The 21,916-nt window shown below is 40.6% G+C and overlaps 4 protein-coding genes across 6 annotated transcripts; 1 reads left to right on the forward strand and 3 right to left on the reverse strand.

The window, feature by feature from the left end:
* Nucleotides 3,984-4,696, reverse strand: LOC8064843. The gene has a single exon (XM_002462517.2). It carries the CDS (start codon nt 4,603-4,605, stop codon nt 4,258-4,260), a length of 348 nt encoding a protein of 115 aa, XP_002462562.1. The 5' UTR covers nt 4,606-4,696; the 3' UTR covers nt 3,984-4,257.
* On the reverse strand, nt 7,410-8,899 carry LOC8064844 (alanine--tRNA ligase). The gene is made up of 6 exons (XM_021453559.1): nt 8,858-8,899; nt 8,376-8,450; nt 7,906-8,087; nt 7,702-7,739; nt 7,585-7,625; nt 7,410-7,481 (listed from the first exon to the last, which is right to left on the reverse strand). The coding sequence occupies exons 1-6, from the start codon at nt 8,897-8,899 to the stop codon at nt 7,410-7,412; spliced, it is 450 nt and encodes a 149-aa protein (XP_021309234.1).
* Nucleotides 9,991-12,172, reverse strand: LOC8064845 (probable polygalacturonase). The gene is made up of 3 exons (XM_002462519.2): nt 11,361-12,172; nt 10,762-11,093; nt 9,991-10,678 (listed from the first exon to the last, which is right to left on the reverse strand). The coding sequence occupies exons 1-3, from the start codon at nt 11,927-11,929 to the stop codon at nt 10,191-10,193; spliced, it is 1,389 nt and encodes a 462-aa protein (XP_002462564.1). The 5' UTR covers nt 11,930-12,172; the 3' UTR covers nt 9,991-10,190.
* On the forward strand, nt 13,266-16,439 carry LOC8055871 (OTU domain-containing protein At3g57810). Of its 3 annotated transcripts, none has more exons than XM_021452231.1 (7): nt 13,266-13,474; nt 14,382-14,830; nt 14,926-15,047; nt 15,172-15,212; nt 15,294-15,392; nt 15,701-15,896; nt 16,084-16,439. In XM_021452231.1, exons 2-6 carry the CDS (start codon nt 14,383-14,385, stop codon nt 15,870-15,872), a joined length of 882 nt encoding a protein of 293 aa, XP_021307906.1. In that variant the 5' UTR covers nt 13,266-13,474; nt 14,382; the 3' UTR covers nt 15,873-15,896; nt 16,084-16,439. The 3 variants fall into 3 exon arrangements, 2 of the variants coding, with proteins under 2 accessions (XP_021307906.1, XP_002460450.2); XR_002449641.1 differs by having other exon boundaries at nt 13,298-13,474; nt 14,306-14,830; nt 15,294-15,355; XM_002460405.2 differs by having other exon boundaries at nt 13,303-13,474; nt 14,306-14,830.

The raw sequence follows: 21,916 nt of genomic DNA on the forward strand, positions 1-21,916 counted from the left end.
GGCCTGTCTGCATAAGTAGGCAGTTTTTTCTTCCTAGCCAGCTAAGCACCTCGCGTTTGGCCAAGGCAGCATGTGCGTGTAAGCGTGTTGCTGCAGAAAACTCGTGATGAAATAATCTGAACATTGCTCACGAGGATAACATTACGACAACGAACGCAACCGACGATACTTGGGATAAATGACTTTGGGCCACACGATCAACAAGACATGCCGCATTTTTTCCCCAAAAGAAGTACATACATGTAACATCTCATCTCTTTGCACAGAACGCAGCATCTAGGCCAATATGCACCTCGCTTTTGTGAAGTTATCAAACCTGATTCAAATTCCGTTTGCCAAAAAAAAAAAAAAACTGACCCAGGCGATTATAGGATCGTAAAGAAAATAATTAAAAAAACTCAACCTAGGAAGAACTAAGTGGCATTTTAACCTCGATAAGTACTAACTTAGATGGTACAGGTGTACAGTTACACTCTCAACCAACTTTTCAGACCTGCGAACAGACCCTAGGTTTAGGCCTTGTTTAGTTCCCAAAAAATTTTGAAAATTTTTTCAGATTCTCCGTCACATCGAATCTTTAGACACATGCATGAAGTATTAAATATAGACAAAAATAAAAACTAATTGCACAGTTTGGTCGAAATTGACGAGACGAATCTTTTGAGCCTAGTTAGTCCATGATTGGACAATATTTGTCAAATACAAACGAAAGAGCTACAGTGTCGATTTTGCAAAATATTTTGGAACTAAACAAGGCCTAGGACTGCAAGTACAAGCACATGCATGTAGAAGATGAACTTATATGCTCAACAAGCATGACATTAGTCGAAGCTTCAGCCTAAGTTTTTACATAACAAAGTAATAAATTTCACAGAAAATATCCTGTCCAAAACAGGCTAGGAAACTTCCAACTGCATGATTTTACCTCTGATTCAGTTACTATCTGTTTGATAATACTAAAACTTCAGCCAAGTCAAATGATCTTACAAAAATAATACCTTTATCACCAGGGCGTAATTCGAAAACTCTTAGAACATGCTTTATTAATAGGTAAGGAGGGAGTACTAGACTCAAATCTTCGCACTGGCAGGGAAATCAGTTCATTCAAGTAAACTTCACAGAACCACACCCATAACCTATTGTATGCAGAGAGTGAACAGACACAATTCGCTAAAAGAACCACTCAAACAAAGGAATGAAAGCTCAAACATTATGCAATATAGGATTTCGATAACTGAGAAACAGCAGCTCTATATGATTATGCATACAACCAGGAACATGATCATAATAGTTATTGCAGAGAAGGTAGAAAACTGAGCTAAGAAAAGAGCAACAGAGACAAGTGCTTGTCACAATATTAAGACTGATTGGTCAGAAAGACAGGCTGAGACAGAAAAACAGGCTGAGAGTAACTATATAAGATTGGAAGAAATCTAGGAGGCAAGTGATATAACTCACTTTAGCCTAAGTTCAGATTTCTTCGAATTTCTACAGAAATTAGCCATCCATACTTTATGAGTCACTTGACCCATAACCCATTGCATATGCTAGTGTCAATCATATATACATTATACAAACACCCTTTAAAACAATGATAAGGAATCATTTGTGGGTTTTAAATAAAGACAAGCTCATTTTCTTATGTCCCTTGTAGTAGAATCATTAGCTGATCAAGGTACATGAACCCAGAGGTGATCAAGTTCAAGGTTGCTCAACTTCTCTGCCTATCAACGCGCTAAACTGCAGAAGCACTCACCAGGTGGCTGCTAAGTCACTATCCATCATTAGGCACAAAATGGTAATTTTGCAACCATCAATGCTAGCTTAGCCACAGTAATCACTCAAACTAAGTTCTAGCATGTTTGATATGTTAACTCTTCAAATTTTTTGGTAATATATATTTTTTTTCTCAAACACATAGGAATTTTGGTATATGAAACATAGACAGTAATTTGACTATTTAGGAACACTGATTCCCAGTATTCATGTCTAGAATTGCTGGTGTATGGAGATGGTAAGATGAAAAAGCACAACTACACCAAATTTTGCAGAAAATAAAAAAAGGACCTCCTTAGCATATGACTAGTAATAAGCATGCCTGAAAAAGCTTGCCAAGTTTTGTGTAGAGCAACTGACCCTGAAAGCCTTGAGTATACTTGTGACTGTGAAAGTAAACTTCCACCAGTAGTCCATGTACTATGGCTTGGATCCTTCACCAACTTAAAATTCAAAATATTATCTTATTTTTAAGACATCTAAGCAATCCATGGCAATAGGCAATGGTTTATCCTTCATCATATCATCAATTCAAGTGCACAACATGCCTATTTGACCATAAGATTCATAGCGACACTAATGAAGCAACATTCCACTTGTTTTACATTGACGTGGCTTCGTATCCCTTTTTATGAAATATAAAACGACCTCAGGTGCTCAGCTACCATAGAAGCTAATAGTTACATCTAATAGCAATCCAAATATTAGTCCTGCATCTTCTATATGATTATACCCATAGCTCAGCACATTTACACATTATGGGCTGTCTTCTTCTAACGACTTCAAACTAGTTCTCCAAGTAACATACTTACTGAGAGACGCCTGAGGCTCTGGCTCTCATACACCATAAGAATCTTTCACAACAGAGTTATCAACAGAATAGACAGAAGACAATCCTAAGTGCCTAAATGTTGTCATGTAGTACAAATACAACCAAAGGATGAATGGGATGGCTGCAAAACATTTTTAAAATGTTTAGGGCAATAGGTCATTCACCATCATCATCAGGTAAATTAAAAAACGAAATTGAAACATTAGCAAATTATCTACTAATGCTTTTATGGATCTGGTGAAACTGCAACCTGGAATGCTTCTGGCATGGTAAAAAATATCCAGCTGGTCAAATCAGATGAATGTTTCTTCTGATTCCAGTTGACCTTTCCAAATTCTTACAATTTAGCAGTAGCTTTTGATCGTCTTCTTCCACTGAACATTTCTAAACATCAGCATATGCCACATTGTATGAAGATAGGCGAGTTCAAACAAGACTATGAACAAAAATGGAACCAGGGTGTGATCCTTCCAATCCTACTGCTTTGGTTCTTTTTATGCCATAGTATTGTGATATGTTGTTAATCAGTCATTTCTTGCTGCTTTGTGCCTTTGTCTCTAATTCTTTTATCAGAAAATTCAAAGTTCATGGTTAACGTGGCTTGTTCTTGTTGTGTCATCTTCCGCACCCATTTCCTGTTAAATTTATCTGATTCCTGATTGGGTAAGGGCATTTGGGTACAGACAAATTGGATAAGGGTGAAAATGGGGAATTGATGTCCAAATTAGGGTATGGACAATCACGGGTTTGCTCACACCCTCGTAAACAACAGCTGTGCTTAAAAGTTAAAATATTATCTTATTTTAAGATATCTAAGCAATCCATGAACATTTTCACCAAGAACATCACATTCAATGTAGATCAGTAGATACTCAAAGCATCAACAATTCAACTGCACAACATAATTATTTGAGTCTAAACTATGATCAAAGATTCACAGGATTCATTGTGAGTTTGTGACAACAGGTTAGGTTACCATAGAAGCTAAGCCTCTGCAGTCTGCACCTTATGTAGTCACCTAAATATTGTTCTGCATCTTACATACAACTATACCTAACCAACAAATTTACACATTTACTTAATTAACACTGTATGCATTACCACCTATCATTTTAAAACTAATCTATTAGACTGGCTATACGTATGGCCATGGCCATCCGACCTGTGCCTATGTGCAACTATAGCAACATGTGTAGCCCATCCCAAATGGATGAAAACGAGCTATCTGATTGGTTGATTAGGCCTGGTCATACTCATACATGCGTCAGGCACATAGCAGTGCTCCTGATTTATCTCTGTAATATGCCTACTGAGAAATGTGGAAAATGCCTAAGGCTCTCAAACAATATAAGAAACATTTCACAACAGAGCTATCTGGAGAACTGAGAAACAAGTAAAATCCTAAATTGTGGTCATGTAAGAGTACAACTGAAGGATAAAATGATAATACAACAGCAAAACATTTAAAAACATTTAGGGCATTCGCCATCATCATCGGGCAAATTTCAAAGCGAAACAGAAAAAACAGCATCATAGTGTTCAGCTCGTGCTCCATCAATACCAGAAAATTCAGGACCGCACATCGTGACCATCTTATTGGAACCAAATCAGAGGCAGTCGAAAGTTCGAGGGGACCTGAGGCGCGCGGATCACTCGGCCTGGGCGTCGGCAGCGGCGAGTTCCTGCTGCTGGAGGCGCTCGAGCGCCTTCTGGTGCGCCCAGGTCTCGATGGTGAGGTCGGGCTTGGCGTTGAGGCCGACGCCGAGGATAACGACGGTGAGGAAGGAGGTGACGTAGCAGGGAAGCTCCCAGTCCTCCCACTTGCGAGATTCCCCCGGCGGCGGCGGCGGCCGGTTGAAGAGGTACCCCTTGGGGCTCTCCTCGTGCCCCGGGGTCGTCCACCGCCCGGCCCCCTCGCCGCCGCCGCCGCGGACGCGCGCCGCCCCGCGCAGCCGTGCCCGCAGCATACCGCTAATTGCCGACGACATCGCCCGCATCGGTGCGCGTCGAGATCGGAGAGGGGAAGAGGTCGTCGATTTGGGTGCTCGTCGAGGTTGCGCTGTGGAGACTGGAGACTGGCTGCGGGCTGGCCGGCGTCCCCGCTTGCAGGAGCCAGGAGGTGCTGTAAATGGGCTGGGCTTGGGTTGAGAGTGCTGGGCTGGGCTTAGCAGAAGCTGCTGTTATCTATGGGCTGGAACGGTCTTTACGGTTTGCTTTGGACCTTGTACAGAAGTGAGGGCTGTCTCCTTTGTCCTCTCAAAAGAAAATTTCCCCTTTTCCCTTTGAAATAAATTCCTTCTATCCTTTTTTTTCTTTTTCATTGACTTTTATTTTCAAAATCCCATATGCGGTTTCGTTCATAATTTTTCTATACACCATAATAATAAAAATATAATGTATTTGGAAGCACCTATTGCACAAAAAGTGTTTTAACCAGTTGAGCATTCATCTAAAAGAAATAGTTGAGCAGTCATTCTTCAGATTTGGGGCTTTATCATCAAACACATTAAGTGTGCAGCTGATTTTATACTTTTTTTTAATTCACATCATAACAAGATGAATATATCTAGACCTCGACAAGCATGAAATCATATAATATAATATTATCAGAACTGGATAATTCAGTGCTCTTGCCATGTTGTGACAGGATAACTTTAGTTTGAGTACATGCCAACAAAAACATGTCAAATTACAAATGAAAAGAAACCTTGAGTCGACAATGGTGTATTCAGACCTGCAAGGCATTACAGTCTACAGGATGGAGAAAAAAATATGAGTATCTTCAATTTAACATCTCCTTCAAGTGTGTACAATGTAGCCGCAGGTAGAAACTTGCAAATCAGGTACAATGCACATATCTCCTAATATCTTATCCTCATTAAAATAGCACTAGAGTCCTCCAGTAATATTTCTAAGATTATTGAGAGAAATGGTTTTGCATCCTTAGGAGCAACTCTAATAGACTCTCCATATCCTTCCTAATTGATAGGAATATAGGTTTTGATAAAATAAAATACCTTCTAACAGATTCTTTAATTAGACCTCTTAATATTGTCATCTCTATTTCAGATTTCTCGCTAGCCAAAGATAGATAGCAATACTAGCTCTCTAATGCGCACACAAGATACATAGAAAAAGTTGTTGAAGTATGAAAGATATAGAGAACTATTTTTATTCAAATAGCTCTCCAAATGATGATTTAGAGTGAATTTAAGAAAAAACTCTTGGAGATGCTCTAATAGTCTATCCCATTATTCTTTCTGAGGACCTCACCTCTAAGGTCCAGAAATTGGCCTGGATAGCAGTATAGCACAAGGTTGTAGTATGAACCAACAATGACCTTTCTTTTAATTCATACAGCAACCTTGTCTAAGGTTTCATTGTTGGTTCATCACAGTATGTAGCAGAAATGACCAAGTGACAGGGAAAAGGCAATCGTACAAGGTGACTTGCAATCATGTGTGATAGAGATGCAACAGTGTAAAAGAAAAACTATTTCAGTAACTCTGCTATGAAAGCCACTGAGTTAATAATATATGCAGGCTGGCAGTAAGAATGATTCCTCAAAATTCAATCAAAGTGAACATATCAAATACAAGTTACACAAGGGCTAGTTAGTCCTTTGAATTAAACAAGGACTTGAAAGAAACATGCCAAGGTAATTGCCTGACAGGCAACAATGATGATTGAAACAAAGCATAGTGTAGCCTACTTCACTACATTGTCTATTTGTCTTCACAAGCCTCATTGGCACGCCTCATTGGCACCTTCCTTGTGGAACTGGTTGTGAAGGAATTCACTACAATGTCTATTTGTCTTCACAAACATGTAAATGCTTGGAGTATTGCTTATACTTGAGTTTCTCAAGGTCGGCTTCTTAACTCAGGTGCTAAACAAGGGGGTCTGGACCTTCCTCTTTAATAGACATAAAATTTGTGCTTGTTAATCATGTCCATGGATATCCGGATGTTGCACGATACAAATGATTATTCTTTTTACTCTGAGAAAAGCAAAATAAGATATCTTCAGAGATTATGTTTAACCTGGCGAAGTTCAATCATGCATTTGCTCAGGGCATTTCCCTTTTGAATAGCACATCCTCATATCACACGCACGCACACACACCCCTGAGTGTACCTCATACCAGAAGCCTATGCAAATTAATCGCCAAGAAGGCGAGACTGCTAGCATGTAGATATAAGCACGCGGCACCAATTTGGTCAAGGCATCTCCGGCAGGAGTGAAAAAATGAATTTAATAAGTAAAATTCATAAAATAAAGAATTAAACTTTTAACTGCTTCAAACTAACTTATTTTTCATCATGCCATATTTGGCCCTCAGATGAGCATCCAACTGCTAATATCATGGCTATATTTGATCCTATAGTTTAAGGATGGTGGTTCAAAAATAAATCGCAAAGGAATTAAGGAGTGCCTATTTTCTGTTTGGACAAGTAAATGTCCTAACAAGAAAGTTATACGGGTCTGTTTATTGGATTACGGCCTAAAGGTTGCCATGACTAATGTTAGGCAGCTACAGTTTTGGTAAGTACATTGGGTAAATGGAAAACTAAGGCCTGTTTGGTTATTACCAGAGGTTGCCACAGGTCACTACGCCTCATTTTGCCCAACTTTTAGCTAATGTTTTGGTTCATGCACAGAATTGCGGCATGCCACACCCTGCCAAGGCATCGATAGTTGATTTTGCATGTGGTAGAAACCAAACAGAGCCTAAAAGCTTAGTGTAATCCAACAGCAGCCACGCATAAGACCCCATGGGGAGTGCACCAGTAATCACCAATCAGCAGAGCTTCACCGAAGCAATGCTGTTGGCAAGTGACATTGCTTCCTTGAGCTGAGAATCGTCACTTCCCTACAGTAAAAGGAATCGCAGAATTGATTTAGACATTTATTACTTGACTTGATGACTTGCACCCAAGACCATAGAATATTCCAGGAATAGATTGCTCACTCACCTGGCCCTGGGCGATGCCATTCTTGCCGCCACCCCTCTTCCCTTGAGTTGAGTGGTGCAATTGAAGGTGTAAGCCAGTCCAACACCTTGAAGCCGCTAGGAGCATTGGGAGGCACACCAGCATAGATAGCAGCTTTGTTTGATGCCTCTTCAGTGCTGAATAACATTATAGGCAAACCCTGGGCCAAGACATATCCAAAAGTTCACCAGGATATCTAAGAGTTGAGATGGGATAAAATAGTTCTACAACATGCCATGTATTATAGCAATTTACTGACTAACGTTATCTTAACAATAAAGCGAAAATGAATAATGCAAGTACCTCTGGTCCATGACTTTGATAACCGCCTCCCGAACAGCTGAGGTATCAAGACCCACATTGACATGAGTAACACAAAACAGCTTATTTCCTGAAAGACCAGCTTCTGCGGTATCCATTGCAGACTTCGCAGCCTTTTGTATATTTTGCTCACCCATTTTCTTCTTTGCCTTCCTAAGTTCATCCTGAGACGTGCAACAGTTATAATCATCCTAAAACTAAATTATTACTCCCTCCACTCCAAATTGTAGGTCATTTTGGCTAGATACATAGCTTTTGCTATGCACCTAAATATACACCATGTGTAGAAAAATCAAAACGGCTTACAATTTAGAACTGAGGGAGTAAATTACTAGGTGACAGCTTTTTATTAAAAAGAGAAAATAAATGTCGTAGGTGATTCTTCTTTCTTAAACATGAGCATATATATGACATCCGAAATAGAAACATTTACAGAGCTCTAACTTTGAAACCTTGCCTCTCAAATCAGCTTTTTTCGCAGCAGGGATAGCAGATGCATCCAGCCCACTCTTGATGGAAGCAATTTTCTGATAAAGGGACATTGATGTTAGACGGTAATCTTAGAAACGATATATATCTCAGCAGAAAAGACAAAGTAGTCCACAATTCCACAGGAGTAATGTACAGATGCAGTCCCTCAACCTGCCCAATGGTGCCAACTAGACCTATAATAAACACTTTAAATGTGAATGTGGTTCGATAATTCTATACCACTCGTGCATTAGAGTCATTCTACAATTTGCATCAAACCATCTAGTCTATATCTTACTTCCTATTAAAGAGAGGAAGTATCTTCCGTCTCTTACTTTCTGCAAACCATCTATCTCTCACTCCTCTTCCATCCCTCACATCTCTTTGGACAAGAGTGCCATGTTACATATATCTACATCTATACATAATATTAAAGAGTGAAAAGTTGTTTCTTCCATGTCACCTTCTCCTCTGCAATCCATCCATCCCTCAGTAAGTCGTCCATCACACTCAGCTTTCTTGCTTCAAGTTTGGAGCTGCAAAACCTTTGTTGGCACTGCACTACTCATGTAATGGCCTGGCTGACAGAGCCTGTTCACAACGTGGCAAGTATGTGGTTCGCCCTCCACCTTTCTTAAACTGACAACAGGTGCACACAATATCCACATATTTCAGTTGAGTCAATCTCCTATCAAGTGTCAATACAGGATTAATACTTTATAGCACTAACATTAAATCATTAATACTTTATAGCACTAACATTAGATTGTGCTATGCAGTGAAATTTATGGCTTACAGGTGTTACACGGTAAAGCTGCAGAAAAACGTACCTGAATTACATCAGAAAATTTCATAAAAGGATCCATCAAAACCGCATCGCGTCTGAAACTTATCTCCAACCTCCAGAGTCCAGGTGAGCAACCTAGAGAAATAAAGATCAACACTGTACTTTACATCGGTCTGAAACGGGTCACACATCGACACTAAACTGGTATGACGATAATGTAAAATGTATTGGATTGTTACTGAGTGACATAACAAACATAACCAGGTTTTCCTAGGCCACCGATTGACAAGTGGACACACTATCCAAAAGAAAATACCATGAGTCACTACATGCCTTCACCAGAGTTACTGAATTATCAAAAAAAAGTGCAAAATAAGTTCAGATACTGAAGTCTGACATATGCATTCAATAACCAATCTTAGGCTCTTAAAACTGTAAAGCTTACAGCAATGTCATGAATTGATGTAATTATAAATTGAGTCACAAAAGTGAGAAGATCCAGTTGGTGATACAGAGAATTAATTTACATTTTGTACACCTCAATAACACAGCCAGCTATGCTATCATGAACAGCAGCCCAAGGCCTATACCTGAAATGGTTAAAAGTAACAAACAGGAATGAGCCTACAGAACTTGTCCATAATTCTAATTGCAAGTTCACATTGCAATTTGAACATAGAACCAAGTGAAGAACTCCTTTCCTCACACCACAAAAAGCATGACCCTTAGAATCGGATTAATCAAACATTTGAATTCAGACAATATTGGAAAATTAGACAAAGATCAGGTACATTATTGTAGCAGAATCATTATAAAATCACAAAGCAAACCACATTTGGATAATTGAACATTTGAATTCAGAATCATTATAATCATTATAGCAAACCACACCATTTGCAGAAGCTTAAACACTGTTGGGATTGCTTATTAACACATTTCAGTATTTCACAAAAAGAATCACCCCTTTATTCAGATAGATACACACGTAGTACAATTGTGCCACTTAAATTTACTGAACATCCACTGACTGCCAGTCATGAAAAGACAGTTTGTCAATGGTTGACGGACGGAAGAGGATAGGGTTAACGTTCCAGCCCTTCAGGCTTCCTCTTGCCCATCTCATCCTCACGTTGTCAATCTCCAGGCCGGAGATATGCTCCAGCATCATGCCACCAGTCTTGTGCTTCACCATCTTCTGGCACCCAGGCCTGTAATCATAGAGCCCCCCTGTGTAGTTTGTCCACCGCTTATAGGTAAGGTCTATGTTCTTGAATTTCAGGTTGCGGAGCAGCCCGTGCTTCGATCCAGCCAGAAAAATACCATTTTCTGATACCGATGAGATGTTGATGAATCTTATGTCTGAAATGGTGCCTTCTTTTGAATCTGGGTGCCTTGGGCAAGTTGTGATGTAGATTGGCTCGGCTCTGCCCCACCATAAAGGATGGTAGTACCTGGTGCTCATTTTAATGTTTGAAAACATGACATCACTCACATTCCCTGCAAAAGTTAAAGTGCTAGTGTGTCATTCACATTCAATAAGATGTTTGCTTTACCGACAAGCGCAGGTTGTAGCTTATTACCTCCATCCCGGATCTGCATCCCAAGTCCTCGATGTGCATCAACTATTGTAATATTGTCGAAAACCAGCCTTTTGAAGTCAAAGAAGCTTGCACTTCCAAACTTGATTGCACAAGATTTAGTCCGGATCCAAGAGTTTGTTGCCGTCAAGTTGTAAACCGGTCCAGTGGTCGACTTTGGGCATATAGCATCGTCTCCCGTGTCTATGTGGCAATCAGTTATGACAGTGTTGTTAGAATCCTCAATGTCAATGCCATCATTGTTGGGACTGTTCAAATCTCCAAATATGGACACATTGTGGATGACAGTGTTGTCACATCTGACAAGGTGAAGACTGCGAGCAATGCAAGTGTAGAGCCTGTTAATTTTGCCCAAGTACACTGACAAATAAACACTGTCTACTTCTGTTCATCATATGTCCTAAGAGCAACAAGGGCACAGAGGAAAAACTTGATGATTCTAGCATCTTTGGAATGGAATAATCAGGCAGATTTGTTCGCTCCTGTCCACAAACTATGGTTTTAGAGTAAAAATAGCAGCCATCAGTATTTTTTTTTTCCGTGAATTGATCGATGAAGTTGATGGAGCAAGAAATGCTTACCACCAGTAGGCGGGTTTGTTGAGTGTGATGTCGTGGATCTTAACATCCTTGGAGTCAATGAAGCCAACAAGCCGCGGCCGGCACTCATCGCCCAGGCAGTCGCCGGTGGCGTTCCAGCTCACCATGACGTTCTTCACCTCGCTGGGCGTGACCACGAACGCCCCGCCCTGGCCGTTGATCTCGCCGCCCCCCGTGACGCCGGCGCCCGTGGTGTTCTCGGCCAGTACGACGTACCACCGGCGCGACTCGGGCGGGTAGTCCGCCTGCCTGGTCCCGCCCAGAAGCCGCGCGCCGGGGGGCACATCCAGCACCACCCGCGAGCGGAGGTGGACGGTCGCTGTCAGGTAGTCGCCCGGCGCTGGGAGAAGGACGCGGCCCCCGCCCGCCGCCGCGCAGGCGTCTACAGTGGCCTGAATCGCCGCCGTGTCGTAATGGGACCCATCGCCCGCCGCACCATAGTCGGCCACCGAAAAGACGCGGCTGGACCCTGTGCCCGGCACCACTACTAGCAGCAGCAGCAGCAGCAGCAGCAAGGGCGCGGCGGCGAGCTGAAGCGGCGGAGAAGCCATCGCGGATCGCGGCTGTTCTCCTCCAACTCCAAGGCTCCAACTGGCCAGCGAGAATCTTTGCGAGGCGATTGTGTAGAAAAATCGCACGGTGAGCAACTGAGCATGGGAACTGATATGATAGTGGTGTATAGAAATCGCACGGCACCAGCTCGAAGATCGCCAAGTTTTGTCAGTTGGGATTGGGTCGGTCTACATGTCGGCGTCATGAAGATTTTTTTATAATAAAAAAAGTGAGTCTGTTTTCTTGAAATGTATACTTTTAACTTTAATCATCAAATATATATAATAATTTTGATGCATAATAAATACTATCAGATTAATCACTGAACATATGAAAGCTTATTGTGACATTTGCTTAAGTCCATAAATATCGAGTCCACTTGTCTCAAAAGTAGAGTGAAGATGTTGTTCGCTTATTTATTGTAAGAAAAAATCACTGTTAAATGACCGATAAATTCGATGATAAGCTCAATCAAACAGACTTATTATTTTTTGATCTGCACCGTATGTTCTTCTTGCCTTCCCTAAAAAATCCCTCTAGCACGCCTTCAACATTCGTTGATGTAATTTCATCAAGATATAATGAGCTAAAAGCACCATGACCATTCTAAAATGAACCTTTTATTGGAGACATGAGATCAACACCTTGTCATTGTGTAAATCCTTTTGATATGAACCTAACTTTAAATCGCTCAACTTTCCCTTTTAGACCCATGTACCACCTATTATTTTGATTTGCTACTAATTCTTAGTACTTATCTTGCATAGCCTCAACTCAGATGCTGGTGGGTTGCTACGAGTGCCTCATCAAAACTTTAAAAGCAATAAAAGTATGAAAAATTAGTAGGTTGAATGCCTCAAAATTTTCAACGCAACGAGCATGAAAGAAATAGTAGGACAAATCAATAGACAAATAATAAATTTTAATTTAACTCAGCTTAACAACAAACTATTTTGAGGCACGTTAGAAGAAATATAAGCATTAACTTTAGTAGTCGTTGTACATGCTAGACAAGTTCTCCACAGCTATATGTTCAAAAGGAAAGTGTTCTAGATTTTTTTAAAAATCAGCCTCAAAAAATTGTTACATGTTACAGAGAAAAATGTTTGAAGTGTAACGATAAAAAACTAAAATAAAATAAAAATGTCCTAATAAATATTATTATGATGCCACTAATTAAAACAATGTTACGGTAGTGACTGGCAGTGTTCTATGAGAAGAACAAATGCAAATCTTCTTTAAAAATAAAAATAAAAATCAATCAATAAGAATAATAAAGGCTAAAAAAGAGAAAGAAAGAAAATGCACGAATTACCCGCGTTTGGAAAAAAAAGAGAAGGGAACGGCCCATTATCCCAGGAGAAGGGCCGTTGCGGGTGCGCGCTCGCTTGCTCGCTCACCCTCGGCTGCCGTTTACAGTTTACCCGCGTGCTCCCTCTCTCTCACTCGCTCTCGGCGACGACTCGGCTACCACCGCCGCCCTACACCAGGTTCCCAGGTCTTCGTCAGGCTCAGTCCCTCCTCCGGCAACGAGCACCCACCAGGTATGCCCGCCCCCCCTCTATTCCCTCCCTGCTGTGCAAACCCGAGCACCCCAAGCCTAACCTAAGCTATCTTGGCTATTTGTAATCGGATCTAATCTAGTTGCAGGTGTATAAATATGTATCATTATTATGGCTCCGAATTTCATTATTTTATCAAAAATTATCGGGTGTAGTCTTTTTACTGGGTCCACCCCTGATGCTAAGTCTTGTTTAGTGGCTTAATATGCACGAATTCTAATGAGTAATGAGTCACCTGGATGTAGGTTGCTGTCTATGTTTCATATATCGGGGATTTGGTGCTGTTTAGCATATTTTGTATCCTTATAATAAATTCATAAAGGTGGCAAAGGTGAATCCTACACGGAAGGGTGTAACAGGCCATTTCTGTCTTTTTTTTTGTTAAATAAAGTGGTTCTTTTCCAAAGATTAGTGTGGCTGGTCGTGTGTGGACAAACTTTAAGGCCTTGTTTGGATGTAGTCGGATTCACATCAATCCACATGTATTGAGGTGGATTGGAGTGGAACTTGAACTAAATTCCACCCCAATCCACACCAACACACATGGATTGAAGTGAATCCGACAACATCCAAACAAGGCCTAATCCTTGAAGCTTTCTGTGCCTATTGCCTTTTTATTTGTTACCTTACCTATAACTTCATTGGAATGTTAACTTCTCTCTTTTTCTGATTGTCGCTACTATTTACACAAGTGTGTCACAAATCTTCTAGGTTATCTATATTTTCACTTCTACGTGTCATCTTATTTTATTTGGCCAAATAATATTATATCCCACTGATTACTAATTATGATTCCTTGTAAATACTTTTCAGTTGACACCTGATACTACCTGAATCTAATGCTTATCAATATGCCTAATATTTGCTGGCGGAGCTTTACTTCGTGCAGCATGTATTCTCCATTTAATCAGTTACAAGGGAGTTTTACTCAAAGAGTAGATCTATGGAGTACTTCTTGCTCACAGGCTGCGAGGCATCATGCAAGGATAGGTTCAGTTGATTTCTCTGTTAAGAAGAACGTGAAGTCATCTCAACTGCAAAATGTGACATGTTTTGTCGGTTTAGAGCAACATTTGAAATGCAGACTATCAGCAAGAAGGCATATCCTGAATGTAAAGTCTGATATACTGTCCCACCAAAATGTTTCTAGTGTAAGCTGGAGTTTGGGAAGTATGCCACAAAGAATAGGATGTGTAGTCTCTGGACTAGGTTTTGCAGTGTCTGGGCTGGCGAGTGCTGAGGGTCCTGTGAACAACAACATAGATAGCACCGAAGCTGACAAGTCATCAACAAATTTATCTCATGGGAAAAAGGTTTACACAGATTATTCTGTTACTGGTGAGATTGCGAAAGTTTCATTTAAAATAAATGCACAGTTTGCAAATGATTTAAGTATAACATCAAATAGGCACTCATAGTTGGATGACCTGCAGGCATTCCTGGTGATGGAAGGTGTTTGTTCCGTTCTGTGGCTCATGGTGCCCGCATTAGGTCAAGGAAGCCCATACCTAATGAGGATCATCAAAGAAAGCTAGCTGATGAGTTGAGAACAAAGGTAACATGTACACTATTTGCTATCAGGTTCATGGTTTCAATTACTAAAGTTCATAAACACTAGATATGTAGTGATTGCCCTTTCATCATTGAAACCCTTGTATGAACTTTACCACTATTACTAGGTTGCAGATGAATTTATCAAGAGGCGAGCAGAGACTGAATGGTTATTTTCTCTCTTCCCTAATCATGCTGCTTGTTCATTCCCATATTCTTGTACTTGTATTTTATTGTGCATTGTTTTCAGGTTTGTTGAGGGGGACTTTGATACGTACGTATCTCAGATTAGGAAGCCACATGTCTGGGGAGGTGAGCCAGAGTTGTTCATGGCTTCACATGTTCTTCAGTGAGTGTTAGCCACTATGTTGAATATTTTGATACTATTTGCTATTTTAGCATATTTGTCAGATATGTTAGTTCCATCTGTACTTCTTGTAGTGCTCATTTAATGTCATCTGCAACACCTGCATGTTAACACTGGATAGAGTTATTCAGTTATCTCGTGGACCAAAATCTGTTGTTAATTCACTATAATTCACTATAGCTCAGAAGATATACTTGGGAATTCCGTTTGTAGGTTGGCTTCTTTATGGTGATCCTTCATCATAATCATGATATATCAAAGTAATAAGAATACAATTATTGCATTTTCAGGATGCCAATCACCGTTTACATGCATGATAAAGAAGCTGGTGGTTTAATAGCGATTGCTGAGTATGGCCAAGAGTATGGGACAGAAGCTCCCATCCAAGTTCTTTATCATGGTTATGGCCATTATGATGCCCTGCAGATACCAGGAAAGGGTGGTCCGAGGTCAAGATTGTAGCATTTGTAGCTCTGAATTTAAATGGTAACTTCCGGTTGGATATCTTCTTCCTTTATACATGCATCTACTAATGTGATCAGAGTTTGGTTTAAAAATGGGTTGTAGTTTGCAGGGGTGGTAGAGCCGTAGAGGGTGTTGCCATGTTGGTTCTTCCAAATTCCAATTTGCTTGTGTAATCTTACTGAGCATTGTAAGTAACTTCCATTGGCAGGCAGTGACGCAGCGGCAAGTCGATGGTGCACATTACCTATGCTTTGGTGGCAAAGACAGATGGCCATAATTCAGCTTGGTCCTTTTGACATGCTGGAGGTGGCCACGGAACGGACATCTGCTCAGCTCTCGTGATCTTCAGATGCTCCTGACTTCCTAAACAGCGCGACAATTATGAGGAGTTGTCCTGGTTTCGTTGAATGTACTGCTGGAGTAGTGGAGTCAAAAGCTGTATAGAGGTGAAACCATTATGTTGAACCAAGTACCAGACTGTGGGCTCGAGTGAAACCAGCGGCCTCCGCCCCCGCTGCTCGCGTAACAGCTTCACATGCTGGATTCCAGAGCTTAATATTCTTATCTCTGCGTGCCTCTGTTTCTCCTAGCCAACACACACGCACACACGAACAAGCTTTGCAGGACGTGAGACGGTGAGTGACCAGAAAACAGCGTTACCTGCCCGTGCAAGTGTCAAATGTCAAGAAACCCAGCTCCGCCGTCGCATCTTCCGGCCGTTCCGGCATATCAGGTGAGCCGCAAAATCCCTTGCCAGAATACTATAGGACGGAGCCGCAAGCCACGTCGGAAGAACAACCCGATCATGCTCCCCGTTCTCGAGGGCCTTGTTTAGATCACCCCAAATCTAAATTTTTTAAAAAATTTCTTGTCACATCAAATCTCACGACACATGTATTGAGCATTAAATATAAATAAAAATAAAAATTAATTACACAGTTTATCTGTAATTTACGAGACGAATCTTTTGAACCTACTTAGTCTATAGTTGAATAATAATTGTTAAATACAAATAAAAATATTACCATATCAAAATTAGAAAAAAAGTTCCAAACAAACAGACCAAAAACAGCCACGTCCCGCCCGATCATCACATCAGTAAGTGCCAGGTCCGTACGACACAGGAGTTTCTTAATCCCCGCTGCCTCTGAGCGACATGCTGCTACCGCGCTCACATGCCGCTGCTCGCCCGGGGAGGAGCACGGGCTCTGGATCTGATCTCGCCGGCCGGTGTCCCATGCTGCCATTCCTCCCCGGCCCCCGCGCCTGGGCGGCGGCCCGCGGGGGGGCTTCGCGTCGCATGGGCACCACCACTTTCGTGCGCCGCATCTGTACGGTAGGGATGGCCAGAATGGCCGAATGGGTACACCGTACACCCATCGGCAACTCGTGCATTCAACAGGGCCAATAAAAACCGGACTCGCCGTCCGCCGCCGTGCGCTCAATTCAGTCCAGATCGGACGGAATGTTTTGTGTTTGGTCGTGTGATCGCGTCTCCGGAGTCTGGACTCGGGTCGGAGCCATTCCACATGAATTTTACTGCTCCCGTCCCACGAATAAATGCACATCTCGTATCTCGAGGAGTCAAACTTTTTTATGTTTGACTAGAAATATATCAAATAGTAATATCAATATTTGTATTTGTACATCAATGGCTACCGAATCGGACGGCGGCGGCTATAGATGAAAACAGATCGGATACGGACGGATATCACTGATATCATATTTGTTTTCATATTTCTGGTCGGATTCGTAGGCCTTGTTTAGTTTCTTCCCGAAATTTTTTCGCGACACTGTAGCATTTTCGTTTGTTTGTGGTAATTATTGTCCAATCATGGACTAACTAGGCTCAAAAGATTCGTGTCGTAAATTTCGACCAAACTGTGTAATTAGTTTTTACTTTCGTTTATATTTAATACTCTATGCATGCGTCTAAAGATTCAATGTGACGGGGAATCTTGAAATTTTTTTGGATTTTGAGTGGAAGTAAACAAGGCCTCGAATACGGATAATGTCAATCATGTTGGATAAGATATGATTGAAAGTCGACATCATAAATATATGATTTAAATATTCGGATACGGTACGATATCGGATGTTGAATATTCGGACTCGAAGATCTGAACCCTTCTAGACGAACCGTACCGTTTTCATCCCTATCTACAAATTAGTATATTATGAAAGTATATTTCATGCTCAATCTAATGATATATATTATATATGATAAATATTAGTGTATTTTTATATATATTTAGTCAAATTTAAAAATGTTTGACTCCTCAGGAAACGAGATGTGCACTTATTTGTGGACGGAGGAAGTATGTCATTTCGCCTACCTATTTGTTTATTGTTTTACCGATAAGGCGGTAACGTATACAAGGCAACCTGCCCTGTTTGGCTGAATGAAAAAACGGCTGATGCTGATGTTAATTTGTTTTGAGAGAAAAAAACTATTATTTTGCTGAAATGGTACGGATGATAAATTCAAGGTTCTATAGTAGCTCCAAGTGCTAGGGTTTTGTCAACTTATGCCTCAAAGGAGAAAAACAAATGCGTGGCCGTCCATGAGTGTTGACATTATCAACCTAACAAGAGCCTTTGAACATGTGTGCTCATAGCCTCCTTACCCCAACTCTGGATAGGTAAGAGTCAGATTGACGCACCTCCGCTAGCCTTTTATGATTTGTTCGTGTTGACTACACGATATGTGATTACCACCAGCTCAACACACATAGATCCAACGGATTCCTTAGGCTAACTCTCACCACATGGATCTAAACCACGATGCCGTAGATTATTACCGCTTATTAAATACGGGCCGCCACCATAACATAACCACAAAAGAGATTGAGAAAAGGAGAGAGAGACTAGTTGAGTTCGAGAAAAGGAGGTATAGCCTCATATCCCCACAATCACTCAGGTAGCCTGTTTAGGCATTTGGCGAGGCGAGGGTAGAAGAGCTGAGGCATGGATAAAAGGAGGCACTGTGCACATAATTGGTGATTATTACATCAGAAATTCGTAGGAGGGACAGATCTAGAGCACGATTAATTTCTCTATTTTCTTTCTGGGGCAATCATAGTTTTTCAATCAAACAAAGTTGGAGGACGAGTGATTTTCTTTTTATCAAGGACGAGTATATGAATTTTAACTGGAGAAGTACCAGCTGCATGGTCATGTATACTGTAGTGACACTTCTCCGATACGATCCAAAGGAAGGTACCAGGATTTTTGTAAATAGAAACCCCTCAGGAAAGATCTGGAGAATAACATGACGCAATTTTAGGTAGCGAGGGGAATAGATTTCCGTTAGAGCTTTCCGCGACACAAAATTTCGCAATTGCCGTCAAGATATCACAGGATAATTCTCACCCGAATATAATAAAAGCGCATTAGCGTTGAAGGAATGGACTGCCCAGATAATAATAATGCAGAGATATTCTCGTGTTCAGTACGACCACAATGATTCTTTCTCATCAGAATAATAATGCAGAGTATTGCTGGTATTTCCACCGGTGGGAATAATGGAAACACTATATTCCAGGAAGGGCCAAGCTTTTCGAAAACATTTATAATATATAATCATCATCACGCGGTACCGCAAGCCATTATCGGCACTAAAAATCCGGTGATGGCATATAATAGGAGAATTTCTTCCTTGCGATGTTCAAACCCATACGTGCACGTCGAGGTCGTTTATCTCCTACTCCCTCCGTCCCAGTCGTTTTCGTTTCCCGAGAAATAACTTTAACTAAATATATAGTAAAAAAATATTAGTATTTATAGTACATAATTAATATCATTGGAAAGATCTTTAAGTCTAGTTTTTTAACAAATTTATTTAGAGATATAAATATTGCATATATTTTCTACAAATCAAGTCAAACTTGTGGCACAAAAACCTAAAACGACGCTCTTTTCGGGACGGAGGGAGTAGATAGATGAAAGATACCCATATGCGGTTATGCCACCAAGAAATCCTTGTTGAGATATAATAATTATGATATCAGTGAGGAAGCGGGCCCTTGATTTTACGGCGTTGGATTCTCGAGGAATAGCATCCTCGGATATGGTTCACAACTTTTAATCCGTGGCACATGATTCTTGATGTGCATACTTTCCAGGAAAGATTCATCACACAAGTTCTATAACTATTCTACTATCTATCTATCTATATAGCAAAATAATGCAAGGCAATGCATTGGTCTTATACTACAGTAACAGCCTGTTCGTTTCATTTTAGAACAAGGGGTTGGAGGGGACTAAGGGAGATTAAATCTCTTACTAATTAAAATCCTCCCTCAATTCCCTCCAATCCTTTTGATTCTTAGATCAAGTGAATAAGGTCTAAAGAAGTCATTGTCTATATAAAATTTACAATAAATTAAACTAGATTGAGAGAAGGGGGGGGTATGAAAATATTTTGAAATTCACCTTTCCGTGAAATATATAAAAAATCATGCAAACAAATAATATGTCCCTAACCTTGAAATTATAAATTTGTGTACCTCCTTCATTCAGTTTTATGTTTATCGCAACACTGACATTTGACTTTGCATAATCTTTAGTGCCATTTGTTTCCTTTTACAAGGCGCATTTTGACATGGCACGTTGTCCCAAATTACACTTGGCCACCTGTTTATTTTACTTTATTTTTATAGCTTATAATAATTAGATGGTGCATTTGATTGTAAATTTAATTGTATCAAGTTTGTACATATAATTACAATTTTGTTGGTCAAACTATTGGTCAAAGACTTATAAGTTTGATTTTTGATGTGTGTGTGTGTGTGTCTTATACAAGAAAAACAGAAAGGATGTAGTATATTTGATCACTATTCTTATACAAAATCCTTCAATTATGATATTTTACAAGTATTCTTAATACAAGTCATTAACTTTGATGCACTCAAACTAAATTATTGAAATTATTCATAAATAAGGGTTAATGAAGCCAAGAACATTATTGGAAGTCATTGGAGATAGTTTCATTACATGATATAGATTTTTCTTGAGTTATAACAGTATTTTGCTCAAAAGGGTTTACGAATTCCATTGGGATGGGCACCCCCTCTCCCACCCTAAAATATTATAAAAATAATAGTTATGTCTAAAATTCCACTATACATGTATCTACTATAAAACATGTCTATGCACCTATACGACATGGAACTGTTGATGCCGTACCAAATTACTCTACCAAGCCATAAAACATGTCTATGCACCTATAAAACATGTCAATCGCAGCTTAAAAGAGAGACATAGAAGTGGTAATAATAGCCACAATAATACAATATCCTCTTCTCACCCAAATTGCGGTCAACCTCCTGATGGAGACTCCGATGGTCCCTGTACCAGCCAGCCAGCCCAGCCAGTGTCAAACCCAACCGCATCGCGCCCTATTCCCACACTTTTTCCAGGGCTTTATGCCCTGAACTCCAGAGATTTGCGATATGCCCTCTCGGTTCTCTTGTCTCTTGTCGGATCAGCGCACCGAAGCGAAAAAAAAGTGACGGCCTTTTCGTGGCTCGCTGCTGCTTCCATGGATAAAGGATCGTTGGTAGAACAGTGAAGCTGAAGCTTAGCACAGAATAATTATATAGTGCCATCGAATTCCGTTCAGGGGAACGGTACGTGCCGGGGAAGCATGGCAGCAAGCGAGGATTCGGTGCAGTCGTGCAGATGTGGAGGCACGGCGTTCACAGGGTCACATGTGCCCGGCGAATAGAGTGATGGGGGCTTCGCCTGATTCCTTCCTTCCGATGGAATCAAACTGCTTGATTTGTGTTATGGCATTGACGAAGACGATCGATGGCAGTGGGTAGTGGTAGACTACTGCACATTGTTCGCTTCACCTTATTAGCTGAATCTATTAGTTATTCAGCAGTGTTTTTCTCTCACAACAAATCAACCAACAGTACCATAGTTTATCACCCAAACGAACAATGATATGTTAGTTTAGCTGGAACATCTATTTATATGTTTATTGTAGTTAATATCCAGTGAATACGTTTTGTGGCGATTGTGTTTAGTTCAGTTTT

This window comes from Sorghum bicolor, chromosome 2 (genome assembly GCF_000003195.3).
Source record: "Sorghum bicolor cultivar BTx623 chromosome 2, Sorghum_bicolor_NCBIv3, whole genome shotgun sequence".
In the NCBI taxonomy this organism is placed as follows: Eukaryota; Viridiplantae; Streptophyta; class Magnoliopsida; order Poales; family Poaceae; genus Sorghum; species Sorghum bicolor.